This window comes from Columba livia, chromosome 5 (assembly GCF_036013475.1).
Source record: "Columba livia isolate bColLiv1 breed racing homer chromosome 5, bColLiv1.pat.W.v2, whole genome shotgun sequence".
NCBI lineage: Eukaryota > Metazoa > Chordata > Aves > Columbiformes > Columbidae > Columba > Columba livia.
This window is the reverse complement of record NC_088606.1, coordinates 37,660,006-37,673,888: the sequence shown is the minus strand read 5'-3', so window position 1 is coordinate 37,673,888 and position 13,883 is coordinate 37,660,006. Positions and strand designations below refer to the sequence as shown.

The window sequence follows — 13,883 nt, the reverse complement described above, 5'->3', positions numbered from 1 at the left end:
CTCCACAAGAGAGGACTGTTTCAGGACAACCTCTTCTGTTTGTCAACACTAAATGGAAGGTGGAACACTCAGATTTCAAACGCAGCTCTTATGAGACACAGGCTGTGTGTGCAACATGGGGTGTCACCAGCTCTACACCACTCAGCTACCTGGCAGTTGGTTCACTCAGAAGCCCAGTGTCGGCTAGAGACAATGACAGCAAATTACAGAGCCTATTCATCTCCATATAGCAATATGGAGATATTGTTTGATATAGTGATGGTGCTAGCTTTCCAGTATGTCCAATGTCAGTGCTGATTAGAGAGCAGCACGCATCCTCTGACAGTAGTATCTAATGGACTTCACTGCAAAGAACAGGGCTCTATAGCCACCACAGGGAGGAGAGAGATCAGAGTTAAGTGTTGCAGTATAAGAACCCCAAGGAAGAGGGCAGGCTTTCAAGAACTTAGAGACTAATTAAAAAAAAGTTAGGCTGGATATTACAAAAAGTAAAATCCAAAAACTGAGTTCAGACAGCAGAGTAGTTTCCTGTGGGAAGTGAAATCTTTACCACCTAATGCATTTATGCTACACTAGAAAATGCTGTTCTTCATACAGTACAAACATTCACTAAGGCAGTAGATTAGATGCCCTACTATGTCTTTTCTCACCTCTAACTTCAGTGATCCCGTTAAATTGCTGCAAGAGGATACCAGGCTGTATCTGCTTCAAGACAGTACATGCAAACTCAGAGTGACAATATAGCTGAGCAAATAATAAAACAAAAATCCCATCTTGCCCTAGAAAAACTTACCTTAACTGTTTAAAAATAAATAAAAAAATCAGAAATGTGTTGAACGTTAATATTTCAAGCTGACAAGGGCCAAAAGCAATTAAAAACATCCCCTAATTTTGCATACCCATCTCATGACAGCTGTTTCACCATCTTCAGCCGAAACAGACTTGAAGACATTTAAAGAATATGATTCTAAATCACAATTAGCCTTCCCATCTCATTGTTGTTTGATCCCACCTACCTTACTTTGCCTTTTAACATATATGACAATAGATAAAGGGAATTAAAGATACCAAACAAGGGGACAAGGCTTCATTGGTTGAAAGAAACAGCCCAAAATAGCCCACACCTAATATCAGCTAAACTACAGCCCTGTTTTGGTAACACAGCAGTTCTTTATAACAATAATTCAGTGTGAGAAACAGAGATGGCTATGTACTTGCATGGTCTAATGTGGAAATTTAGGGTTAAAAATTGGCAAGCCAGTCTCTTAATGAGATCCTACAACAAATGAGTGTCTGTCAGGGCAATCAGTAAGGCTGAGTCAGATAAACCACACATGTCCTTTTAGCTTGCTGTAGAAACCACCTCTTACAGAACTCTTGAATTTTCCAGAAGAACATTCATTTTTGATTTGTAGCATGCACCCATAATAATCTTGTTTGAATAACAGAAATTACATCAGAGCCAACTGAAAAAAAAGTGGACAAAAGTAAACTCACAAAAGGAACCCTTCTGAGACCAAAACTTCAGTTTACATAAGGCAGCTTCCAGAGAAAACACTTGAACAAAACAATCACCTTTACAATATAAAAGCCAGTTTACTTTGGCTCTGTTGGGCCAAGAAAGGGTAGGAGACAGGCTCTCAAGCCAAAGACCCTCCTGCTCCCAAGTACCTTTGCAGCCTCCTGGAACCCAGATCTAGGAACTCTTATTTCCGTCACAGCTACCAGGTTCACTGCATTAGAAGAAAAGCAGGAGCCATTACACAGGGTTTTTAATATTAAACTGTCACCTGCAGTTGCACTGTGAGCTGCTGATTTTCCCAGCAGCTCACAAAACGCAAGCTGAATTTGCTCTCTTCTGAAAGACATCCTTAAAAAAGAATGCTGATACTCCTACACCATCTGAAGCTTCTGAATGATTCCCACTGGCAGTTCCTACACATTCCACCCTGCTACAAAAACAGTCAGGAGGTGAGGCACAGGAGACTGTTGCTAAAACTGGGCTCTGGGCAATGATGGATGCCCTCCTGCCAAGAGCCCTTCTTCACTCTGCAGAAAGAGAACCTCACCTAACCCAGCCCTGGTTTCACCCTGCAGTGAGGAAGAGGCACAGGAAGGTGAAGGGAACTGCTGAGTGCCCTGAATGCTGTCTAGCTAATCCAGAAATACCAGGTGATGAGGTACTTCAGGCTATCACAATTTAACTGTTCTGGGGACTGAAGTTATTCCCAATACCTGTTCTAAGCATACCTTGTTTCATAAAATATGTGCAATAGTAGCAGCTCCTATCTAAACCTTAAAATAAACCCATGGCTACTTAAGGCAATTTTCCTCTTTTGATATTCCCTTTGCCGCCTTCTTTTCTCCGATAGAAACCATTGTTACTGAGAATCTTTAACTTTCCTCTTCAGATTCTTCCAGTTTCTTGTGATTTCAGTGACTCCACACATTTTACCCTCATCTCCAGTCTCAAGTTTTACATCCTAACTTCACATCTTCCTGCTCCCCCTTTTCCCACTCACAGTCATAATCTTCTCTTTGCTGTTTTGTTGGGGTATTTTTACGCTTCAGTCTTCCCTCATCCACTCTGTTACCCACAGAAACAATCTCAACATTCACTCAGGCTCAGACATAAGTAACCTACTTTCAGTTGTGAAATAATCCAATCATTTCTCTATCAAAAAACATTCCCTGCAGAGAAGAATCTTGAAATTGCCAGAGAAGACGACCCTCTCTGTATTTTCTCAACTGCTTAGACCAAAACCACAAGCCAGATCTCAGAGCCAAATGCATCAGTTTGTACATCCACAAAAGACTGCCGAACAGCAAACAGAATAAAGATGACAGCTGGCTGGGATGAATTAACAGATGAAGAAATATGAGGTTCCCCAGTTATGGTTTGGGGAAACAGAAACATCACTCATCACAAATTGACTGTGGCCTTCTGGACACAGAAAAGGATACTATCTGAAATTATTTTATAGCCTGCAATTCAAGTCCTGCAACACAGAAAAGCAGCAGGATAGCTACAACAAAAAAAGAATGAAACAAGAACAGCCAGTGAGGGACTGCAGCCTAGCTAAAATAAACCCTTTTTTCTTTTTTAGAAAAAAAAAAAAAAAGGTGGAACATTACCTGAATTCCTTATACTGGAGCTGTTCAGTTTGGAATCCTTGATGACCAAGTGCTTAATCCAAAGGGTGGGTGCTGTGATTTCTGAAAGAGAAAAAAATAACCACCTTAAAGAAACTACAGCAACTAGTGAATACACACGGTTGTTGCTCATGAGGACAAGATGCTTGCTACAATCATGCCTTAACTGATCCATCCTCTTTGTAGATATTGGCTCAACCCCTGGGGAATTCTTCCATCTCTTATGAACCACTGTTTGTAAATCTTTCACAAGGTTCTCTCATTATCTTCCTATTCCAGAGAGCAGCACTCTGCTGGTAAACCATTTTTTCCCCTCCCTCTACCCCCCACTTCCTAAATTCTCAAGACTAAACCTTTCTCCTCAAGACTTAAAGATCTCAATGGTTATGTTGCGTGCTAGAGTATGTATTGGTTTCCACCAAAGTAGGCAGAGAAATGAGGATATTTCTGTAAAGAGTTGAAGGGAAGTCTGTAATAAAAACCAAAAAAAAACAAAAAAAAAAAACAAGTTCTCATTAGAAAAGTGTGTCTGATACACTACAACCAAGACATCCAAACATCAATTTGTAAAAAAAAAAAAAAAAAAAAAAAGTGCTTTGGGCACCTCCCATCTGAGTTGTTACAATCAACTTCAAAACACACCAGAATCTGCCCTAAACCACAGAAATTACACAACATCAGCATTTGATTAGAAACGAGCAAAGCGGTAGCCTACACTAACAGCTAGAGCACCTAAGGTGACGTTTTCAGAACTAATATTTCTGAAAAATGTTCAGTTTCCACAAGAACATGCCTTAAATACTAGATCCTGGAGTTTGTCTTGAGTTCCTCTATGAAGTTTTTACAAGATTTTTCCTGCTCCCTTTTTGACATTTACATGGGTCTGCTCAGCAAGGGAGGAGCTGGCTGACTACAAGAGGAACTGACTATACATTATAAGAGCATGAAGGAAAAACAAAAGGGAATTTTTCCTTACCAAATGTTTGCAGCCACATCAATTATAGACATTATTGTAATCATGTTCAGGGCATTTTTTCACATGGAAATTTAGGTTAGACATTGATATTCCAACAGTAGTAAAAGTTGACTTAACAAATATTGCCTTATCTGCAGGTTTCACTACACTATTTTACCATCACTCAGTCATGATGCGCTCCTATAAATACATACATCTATATACTTTGGGCCTTTTTTGGGGATAACTATATTAAATTAAACACTGGGTGAGAGCAGGAAGGGGAGAAGTGCAAAAGTAGAAGTCCATAAACCAAAGTGCTAGATCCAAACTCCTAGATCTGAGATTAAACTTAGCTCTGGCTCTGCACTGTATGGACTAGGCATGTCTACATCTGAAAATATAGGGACAAAGTCAATAGATGCTGAAGAATGGGTCAGGGCCTTTAGAGACACAATGGTGCATATCTTTAAGTGAGGTAGAAAGGTACAGAAAAAGGAATTGTGGGGAAAGAGGAGAAGGAAAAAGAAATTAATCCTTTGGGATGTACCATAAAAATGCATTTTTCATCCAGTTAACCTGGACATTTTTGGAATACAGGTAAGCAATACAGAGTTCTCTGAACACAGATGTGTGGAAAGAGTAGATTCCCCCTGATTTAAAAAGTGAAGTTAACCAAAATAAAAGGTGATGTTTAAAGAAGTTATTCTTTAGGAAATTAATACAGCTTGCACACCAAAACTAAATAGAGGGTGGATGCGGGAGGGAATACAACTTTTTAAAATTTAAAACTACAGCAAAGACCATTAATAAAACACTCTCCTGCAGATGAAAATCTTGTCCTAAGAGGAGATTCACTAGAAACATTGCTGAGATCCATATTGTAATGAAGTGAAGTAGTTTTTAAAGAGACAGCTGCTTTACGATTCAAACCTTGGACAGGAGAGTTTAAGTTATATGACCTACATTGTATCTCTGGCACTGCTCTGTTATGCCCTCAGGGACGATGGTAGGGAGTGGGAGGGGAACTTACACCTGAAATGCGAACTTTCATCATCCTCTAATGTAGGTGAAAACGTGAGAAAGGTAAACCATCTTGGAGAAGCTGAAGTCCAACAGGTATCACACATTACAGGGGCAGCTGAGGGTATTTAATGCCCTTAAAAAACCCCCCACCCCCTTGTGGATTGAAGGTACACACCCAAAAAAGAAAGCATGAAAATAAATTCCATACTTTTATTGTCTATTCATGTTGCTATCAGCTTCACCATGGTTGCCTGACTTTGAATACGCAGGTTTTCAGGAGCCCGGCAGATCTCAGACCCACTGAAACTGAATGGGATTTGGACTTAAACTCCTTTGAACATCTATGAAGAGTCCAGACCTGATAGGTGAATGGATAACTGTTTCGCCCTTTTTTGTCATCTAACATTCATGTCAGACACCAAGTACGGGAAGATCTACCCAAGACACTGGGAGAGTATTCTAGTGAAACATCGTGATATTTGCTCAGATAGAATCAAGAGATGGTTCAAGATGACATCCTGACGCATCTAAGTCCAAACTTCTGCTCCAGACAGGGTCAGCTGTAAGAACAGACTGGGTTGCTCACAGCTTTATCCAACTGGCTTGGAGAGGAAGGATAGAATATAACCTCTCTGAGCAACCGGTTCCATTCCCTCATCATCCCCAGGGTGACTAACTTTTCCCCTACATCAAGTCCAAACATTTTGTTTCAATTTATGACTGTTGTCTCTCATAATGCATTACTGTGAAGAACCTGGCTTCATCTTCTTGACAAACCTCCCTTTAGGTATTGGAAGGCTACTATTAGGTCCCCTTTAACTCTTCTCTTGGCTAAAGACTTCTTACACTCTTCCTGATGCACCCACTTTAAGCCACTGTTGGAGAGAGTACGCTCAAAGGTAGCAGATTACGCAAAGATCCAGAATGGATTTTCTTGTGCTTATTGCTACAACCACCACTGAAATCCAGTTAATCCTATTTTACTAACAGGGGTGACAAAAATAGAGTGACAAACTGAAAATGTGTTATTCATTGATGCATAGCTTGATTAACCTGCCTGTCACGTTTTCTTCTCCCAAGTCATAAGGGACACTGCTAATAGAACAGGAAGCCATCGCATTAGTCATTCTCTCTAGAAGTCTAGGAGATAAGGTCTTGCATAATATATTGCAAGATTCGTGAGAGGCAATCTTTCATCATACGGTCCAAGTCCATTTATCAGACTTGATTTCACCTACAAATCAATGTGAAGGTTTCTGATTGAAGACTTTTTTCAGACTGCCTGTCACCAGAAGGATCAGAAAAGGTCCGTTCAGTGCACCATCTCTCAAGAGCTTTGCCCAGTTCTATCTGAATGACCAAACTGTTGAGTCTCTCCCAGAAGGAGCTTCTGAGCAGGCTGTGTTAACCAGATCAGCTCACTCCTGCATTTTACTAGTGCATTCTTTCCTTTGAATCTATGGGCACCCTGTCAGGGGAAAACTTAAAGGGCCAGGAGCTTGTGATTATGAACAGCAATTTAATACAACATCGGCTTGCTGCCAGGAAGAACCTTCTTTTGATATAAACAAGAGATAGTCAGCATGTCTTCAGTCTCCTTTGTTTATTTGAGAACAATTTTTTCTCTGAGGGCTTTGCTTTGTTTCTTAAAGCTCACAGAAAGGTTCTTACAAACCTACGATCACTAAATGGAAGTGACATGACTACAGTATCTTGCCATTAAAGCATCTTATTTTAGCACCAAAACCCCTACCTCATCACCTGTTTTTACAAGAAGGCAGGAGGTATCAACAGCACCACCTACTCTTGCTCAGTAGTCTTCATTTCTGCCTTTGATTCAGTCTTTAAAAGTGTCAGGTACAGCAATTCACTATGAAAATGCATAAGCCTCATCGCCTTATGGTCCACAGTTTCAGATGGGTCACAGAGTGGTTCAGATTTCAGCCCACAGCTTGGCTATAACAGTTGTGGGTTTAAATCTGTAGAAAACATGCACTACTTCTAAACAATATGCAAGATATAAGCAGCTGCTAGTAGGCCCATTCACTATTCCAGGGCCCCTATCCCCACTGGCATTTCTGTATGTGTGAAAGGCTTGAACCCTCTGTAATGACAGCCATTTTATCCTTATTTCAAAACTTCCAATGGACTAATGTCCAATATTCCCTGTTCAAAATAATGCAGTCACAAGATTAGCCCATTTGAGATGGAAACTGCCTTGGTAGGCCATGAATTAAGTGGGCACAGGACACTGACTTCATTTGCTTCAATACTATGTGCGTCAATGAAAGTAATTGCTAAATAAGAAAACCTCCCAGCAGTTTTTTTTCAGGTCAACATTCACAAGCTGTGGTTTAGCACTACCCTCCCTTTTGTGAAGCTCTAACGTGTTGCAGAAGTTATGAAGCTCCCAGCATTGGTACCATGAAGGTGGAAAGAGTGAGGGGGTAAGGAAGTTGCCACTTCTGACTCAATGCGATTTTTTGCCATGACACCTTTTCTTCCAAGGTTACCCCAGGAATGTGGTCAAGTGCTGTTATTGTTGGATTCCAGGGAAGAGGAGGGGATGAAAAAGGATTAGGGAAAATGCCTAAGGTCCCAAAGGCACTGTGAAATTTGGATAACTTATGAGATTCACTGGCTTTTCTGCTTTAAGGGATAAAGAAAACATTTGAGCCATAAATCCTAAGGATAAGGGAGAGGAAAGTAGCTTTTTTGCTGTTATTTTAAGGGATGCTCTTACCTTCTCCATCGAAAATAGGCTGTGTTTCCATGGTAGGCGTCGGCTTCGAACCGTCATCTGAATTGAGGGTTAAAAAGAAACGAAAAGAAACTACCATTATTGAGGTAAATACTATCTACTCTCCAGTACTGTTGAATGATTGGGATTTGTACATGGCCCGGCCAAGTCCAGAAGAGACAGAAGACAGACAGAATGAAAACAGTATACGCTAACAGCAATAACATTTTATATAGCAAGCATGCATCAAGCACTATGCTTAGACTTAAAAGATGTGACCCCCCCCACACTCCCTCCACAAACTACTGGTGTGCATCACCTGGTAGTCTCCCCTTGTTGCACTGATCAGGCAATCACCTATTGAGTTTCAGGTGGCTATATATCCCACACAGGTCATTTCCTGAGACAGCAGAGCTCTGGAGATTGCTGTCCCACTGTCCCTTTCTCATTCTTTTTGTTCAAAAGTAAAACCCTTCTTCTGCAACTTACCTGTGCAGAACCTGGCACCAGCATTCACTGCAGAGCTGTTAGAAAGGGACGGTCAATAGCAAATATTTTTTCTTACAATGTCTACATCAAGGCAATGTCTTCTAATTGTAAAATTGTGGAAAAATAACTTCTCTTACATTAGGTTTTTCATGTGTAAAAGCACTCCATGTCTTCTGACCACAAGTCTTTCATAATTAAAAGCTTCAACCAAAAAAGATTCCACAGGAAATATAAATCTCAATATTTAGAGATGGACCACAGGGAAAAGTGTTCAGTTCACAGTCTATTTGGCTTAGTATGCCTATCCATCATATCTACAGGCCCAGCTTGGATTCAAGATGAGTCTTATTTCCTCAGCACTCAGGGGGATCTGGATTTCAAGCCCCAGCTTGGAGCATCTTTACACAGCATTAGAACAGTGGCATAGCATTAAGTGAGAAAAACCTTAAACTGTGAGCAAGGTAAGCTGGAAAAAGTCTGTAGAAGAAAGTCTGTTGTTCTGTTGCAAGATCAGAAAACAGAGTATTGTTGGGCTATAAACTAAGATGAGATTAGCCTAGAAATGCCTTTTTTCCCTTTTTGAAATACAGTGACTTTTAAAACTTAAAATTTATAACATCTATCTTTTGCATATGTTATGGGCCAAGATGACACTAGATACCTGCAAGGAGGGCAGTAACCTAAACTGTAAAGTTACACCATAAAAATCAGTTGGAGGGAGGAGCCCATGCCAGAAAAGCCAGGCTTGCCACCATCTCCATGACTATCAGATGCACAGGGCTGGCAACATTTGAAGGAAAGGTGCAAGTGACAGCCCCTCCTGGAGGTAGCAATAACTGCCCTAAGCCTCCCCTTACATTACTTCCAAATTACAAAATTAAGAGACCATTGGAAGGGGAAAGGAAAAGGAGAGATTGAATACAGAGGCTTGTAGACTCTTTTTCCACCCATACCTGTATTTGCAGTTTTAAAAAGTGAGCTAAAGCCTGAACACCTCTTACACAGATCATTAATTTTATGCATTTCCACGGAAAGCAACCTAATTCACAGAGAGCAAAAATGTGGTGGTAATTCCATTTCAGCCTCAGAGATCCACTGAAGTAAAGAAGGTTGACAGAAACGAGCAAGAGAGCCTGTTGTCATTTTTCCTCTTCATCATTGTATTTGATTATTTGCTTAACTGCCAGCATAGCAAAAAATATTTGGAAGAAAAAATACTTACCATTCCGCACTTGTTCTGAGTTTTCCTGTTATTGGGTATTACCAGTAACACGGATAAGCAGTATTTTTCATTAAAAGTCTCAGCAACTGATTTATTGGAAAAATTCCCCAAATTTTGGTTAATATACAAGGAGGAAGATTTTGACCTTTTAATAAATCTTTGGGTAGAATAGTTTATCTTCATTTTTTGGTCAGAATAGGCTACTCTGGTTCAGCAAGATCCCAGAAACCAGAGCTACGTCTTGTTGTTTATTTAGGATGACACTTCATGCTGTAATGAAGCAGTGAGCAGTGTGTAATCAGCATAATTTGTTTTACAGATTGAGAAACCAACCCAGAACTGTGAAAGGTACTTGTAGAACAACAGGAAAGGTGAATAATTCTTAAGTCATATAAAACAGGAAGAGACCTGGCATAAAACCAAAAATTACCAGTATGATAATATGATAATAAGTTTATTCCTATTGTTCTTGTGAATACTTCTGCACCAAGTAATTACAGAATTTCTTTTCAGATTTAAAGCAGCAACTCAGAAGCCAATAATGAAGAAAAATTAGAAGAGGATCTGAGCCACAGCATTTTATCCAAACTGTTATGTGAACTTTGCCAGAATTCAGGACACTTCAGGTTCAGGGAGTTTCTTTTAGGCTCTCATATGTGTGAGGAACAGAGACAGCAGCAACTACAATTTGGGAAATACTCTTCTTAAGGAAAAAGAATTTTGTAGCAGTATTTGTATAGTTACCCATTAAACTACTGAGGAGTATTAAACAGTGACAGAATATTAGTAAATGCTGCAAATCAACAAAAATACCAAAGTAACCTTCGAACTGAGGGGTAAGCTCAGTAGAATGTCTCTGTGAACTACACAATCATTTCCTCACTGGGTTACTAAGGCCAAGTTGTCAACTAAGTCCACATCCTAGCAGCACCCAGTAGAGTATTAAGGGTTTTGCAAACAGAGGGAAGTATAATTACTGCCCTGTTGCTGGAACAATACAGTACTTTCATCACACATACAAGAAAAAAATGCAGCAGACAAGAGCCCTCCAATTACAATCACCATATGTCAAAAATCAAAAGCCAGGGATATTTCTGATTATTTCTTTAAGGGTCATGAAATAGTCACACAAAATGCACTTTATTAAAAACACCATGCTCATTGCAGCTGCCAGCTTCCTAGTCTGAAACTATCAAATCTATTTCTAAAACTGGAGAATTCTCAGTAGGTCTCAGTGTTTTAAGTTAGCTTATGGCAAAAAGAACAACCCTAATACTTGGCTACTCTCATTTGATTTTTCTTCTCACTCAATACACCATTCATCACACTGAACATTTGTTCCACTGGGCTGTTTGCTCCTGGTAAACAAGGAATAAGTTCTATTTTACATACCTGAACGTTTTGAAAAAAACCATTTTGTATTCCTTAAAGAAGCATTTTAATATAGAACAGAAAAAACAAGCTATTTCAGAGACCTGGGGTCTCCCTGTGATATTATACAAGATGTACAGGATATTGTTGCTTTGGAGCCAAAGGTAATAAAGTATGTTGATCAAGTACAATCTATTCCTCTCTTCAAAAAGCTATTAAATTCCACACTTTCAAAAAAGGCATGTAACTGCAATACTTCCTCATGTAGAGCACATCACAAACATAGTGATCAAAAAATGGTTAGGTAGGTGCTTCCTAATCCCTCTAGATGGCAACGCTTGCAGATCAGGAACTCGTGTACTGTAGAACCATCAAGGATAATTTCCCTTGGTTACAGAATATTCTCAGAGCCTTGATGAAGAGTGCATTGACACGCTTCTCTTCCATCTTTTACAACCCAGCGTGAATACCTGCTTTCTTTTTACAAGACAACCACTGAATACAGACAGCACGACTCAACAAAATACCTTCAGAGGGGACATCATTTTCAAGCCACAAAACTCCTTTCCAGAGAGCCGCCTCCTCCTTGGCTACACTTGTGAAATTTGAATTGATTTTTCTGACTCAATTGGTGTCAACTTAAAAATGGTATTTTTATTTTATCACTGATAAGAGTGAAATAGGCAGGTCCAAACAACAGTCCCTAATGCACTTTCCCACTAAGATACCACACCTATAAGGCACAAGCCCACTTGCACTACTACTGTCAGAGGCTCATAAGCTTAAGGACAGTTTTTATTGCATTAGCCTGACAATAACTCAAGGACAATTATTTGTGCATCCAGATCTATGGCTAGTGGTGGGCAAGAACTCTTCATGCTCCCACTAAGGCTCCCCTCCCTTATCCTTGCAGAATATCTAGCAAGCATCCACATCTGGATTGACTACCACATACACTGAGGCTAAGAGACAAGGAGATTCAGTTCTTGTGAAAGACAACTGTTAAAGTGATCTTTAAAGTGATCTTTTTCCTCTGAATGACAGCTGCTGAGGCCATGAGAAACTCTAGTTATGTCAGGAGAAAAGTAAAGTAAGCTCCATGACATAGAAAAAGCATAAATTACTGCAGAAAAATGTGAAGTAACTGTCTGCTGCTGTGAATCACTGTTCTTGCCTCAAGCTGCTTCATGGAAGCTGGAGAAAAGGGAAAAGTTAAGTGATATAATTAACCTCCCATATCACAGCTCCTACCCAGGAAAATATACCTACTACAAAAGTCATCTGTATACTTGCATCACCACATTAACAGACAAAGGCCTATATTCTTCCTAAGCAACCTCAACCTTCAGTACACCACTTTTGTATTAATATTCTCACTGGAACCCATGAGACACTCTGTAAACATTTCTACCATTTTAAAAAGTGCTAATGTTTACGGGGTTAACCATCCAGGCATTGTACAAACTCTAGCATTTTTGTAAGCCTACAGCTCAAACATCAACTGTTCCCAGACTTTGAGTCAGCCTGAGAGAATAAGAGGACGATAATTTTAAATAGATAGCTCTGCCCTGGGAAGAGGCAGCCTTTTTTCCAAGTGTCATGGGATGCCTTCACTTACCATCATCTGGTTTTGGGTGAGCCATTTCATAGCATTACTGAAGCTAAATAAGTTAATTAGAGCACAGGTAGCCAGGACAAGTGAATTCTCAGCATGTCCTATTCAATGCAGCAAATCCCACCTCTAGTGAGTTTGTCAAACCAAGGGAAAGGGAGGCTTGAGCACTCCTGAGGGATTGAAAGCACACATACACCTTTCTGTGGCTTAAATAATGCAACAAAGACCTGCCAGGTCAACTCAAGCTCCCTGTATCTGTGCAGTTCCTAAATTTTGAAGATGCAATTTTACACGCTTGACAATTCTATGTATTATCTCAGGCTTGGGGGTGGTGTTTTAACCATTAAAAAACAAACAACAAAACCTGTGTTTGCACTACATGGGGTCTTACACAAAAATACATGTCCCTTCCAGTATTGTAGGGTTTGAGCAAATTGTTGCCTTAATCACAATCCTTCCCTACGTCAAGCAAAACAGTTTCAGCAAGTCATTATTAATTTAATAGTCTATGCAACTTTTATGCAGAGACACATATTGCCAATATAAGTGCAGAAAGTTAGCACTCACACACACACAAAAAAACCCTTAAATTCCTACAACCCAGCCAAATTGAAATAATTTCTTGCCAAGCAGTTGAAATGGAAAAGCACCAGAGCAGAGAGACTTCCCTGCCAGGTCTTCACACCCCTTTCTACTTCTATGCATGAAGATACCATAGCTGTTAGAAAAACAAAAACACATACACAACTTTTTAAACCAAATCAGCAAAAGCAAGCTCTCACTTTTTATTGCCTTCATTTTAAGAAGCAGCAACAATGTGTTTCCCTTTGGATAGAACAATCCACAAACACTTGGACATGGACCAAAATATGGAAAAGTTCTGCTTAAAAAGGTGAAAATGTGCCTGAGTGCTGAACATAAAAGGGCTCTGCATGGCTTAGGGAGCTCTTAACTGTGAAGACTGACTTGAGCTGTCACTGTGGTGATTTTTCCCTTCCTACATCAACTACTTGGTTCGCCGTGCAGACGCAGGCTGTGTTTACTTCCACACTGCATTCCAGGCATCATCCAGATAGGATGAGGAGCCTTTCCCTGCGCCTTCTGGAAAGCATTAGTTCCCCCCGCTTCCTCCTCACATCTCCCTTGCAGGTGCATCAACATGAAAAAAGCCACTCAAGCCCTGAGGACTTTGTGGTCCAATGTAGTCAGTGCATTTGTATGGCAGCACAATTCTTCACCGTGCGAGAAAGCCTATCCCACGCACAGACAGCTGGAAGTAACTCTGACCCCCGTGACACAATTCAAAGCCTTC

General features: G+C 40.1%; 1 protein-coding gene across 9 annotated transcripts in view; it reads right to left on the bottom strand.

Moving 5' to 3' along the window:
- SMOC1 (SPARC related modular calcium binding 1) overlaps window positions 1-13,883 on the bottom strand; it is a 132,663-nt gene that overhangs the window by 41,380 nt on the left and 77,400 nt on the right. For 5 of the 9 annotated variants that reach the window (XM_065064433.1, XM_065064426.1, XM_065064427.1 and 2 more), the window contains 2 exons: window positions 7,878-7,967; window positions 3,136-3,216 (listed from right to left, as the gene is read on the bottom strand). In XM_065064433.1, the coding sequence (XP_064920505.1) occupies window positions 3,136-3,216; window positions 7,878-7,967 (171 nt within the window). The remainder of the gene's footprint in view (window positions 1-3,135; window positions 3,217-7,877; window positions 7,968-13,883) is intronic. The other 4 variants (XM_065064435.1, XM_065064428.1, XM_065064432.1 and 1 more) reach the window with 1 other exon arrangement.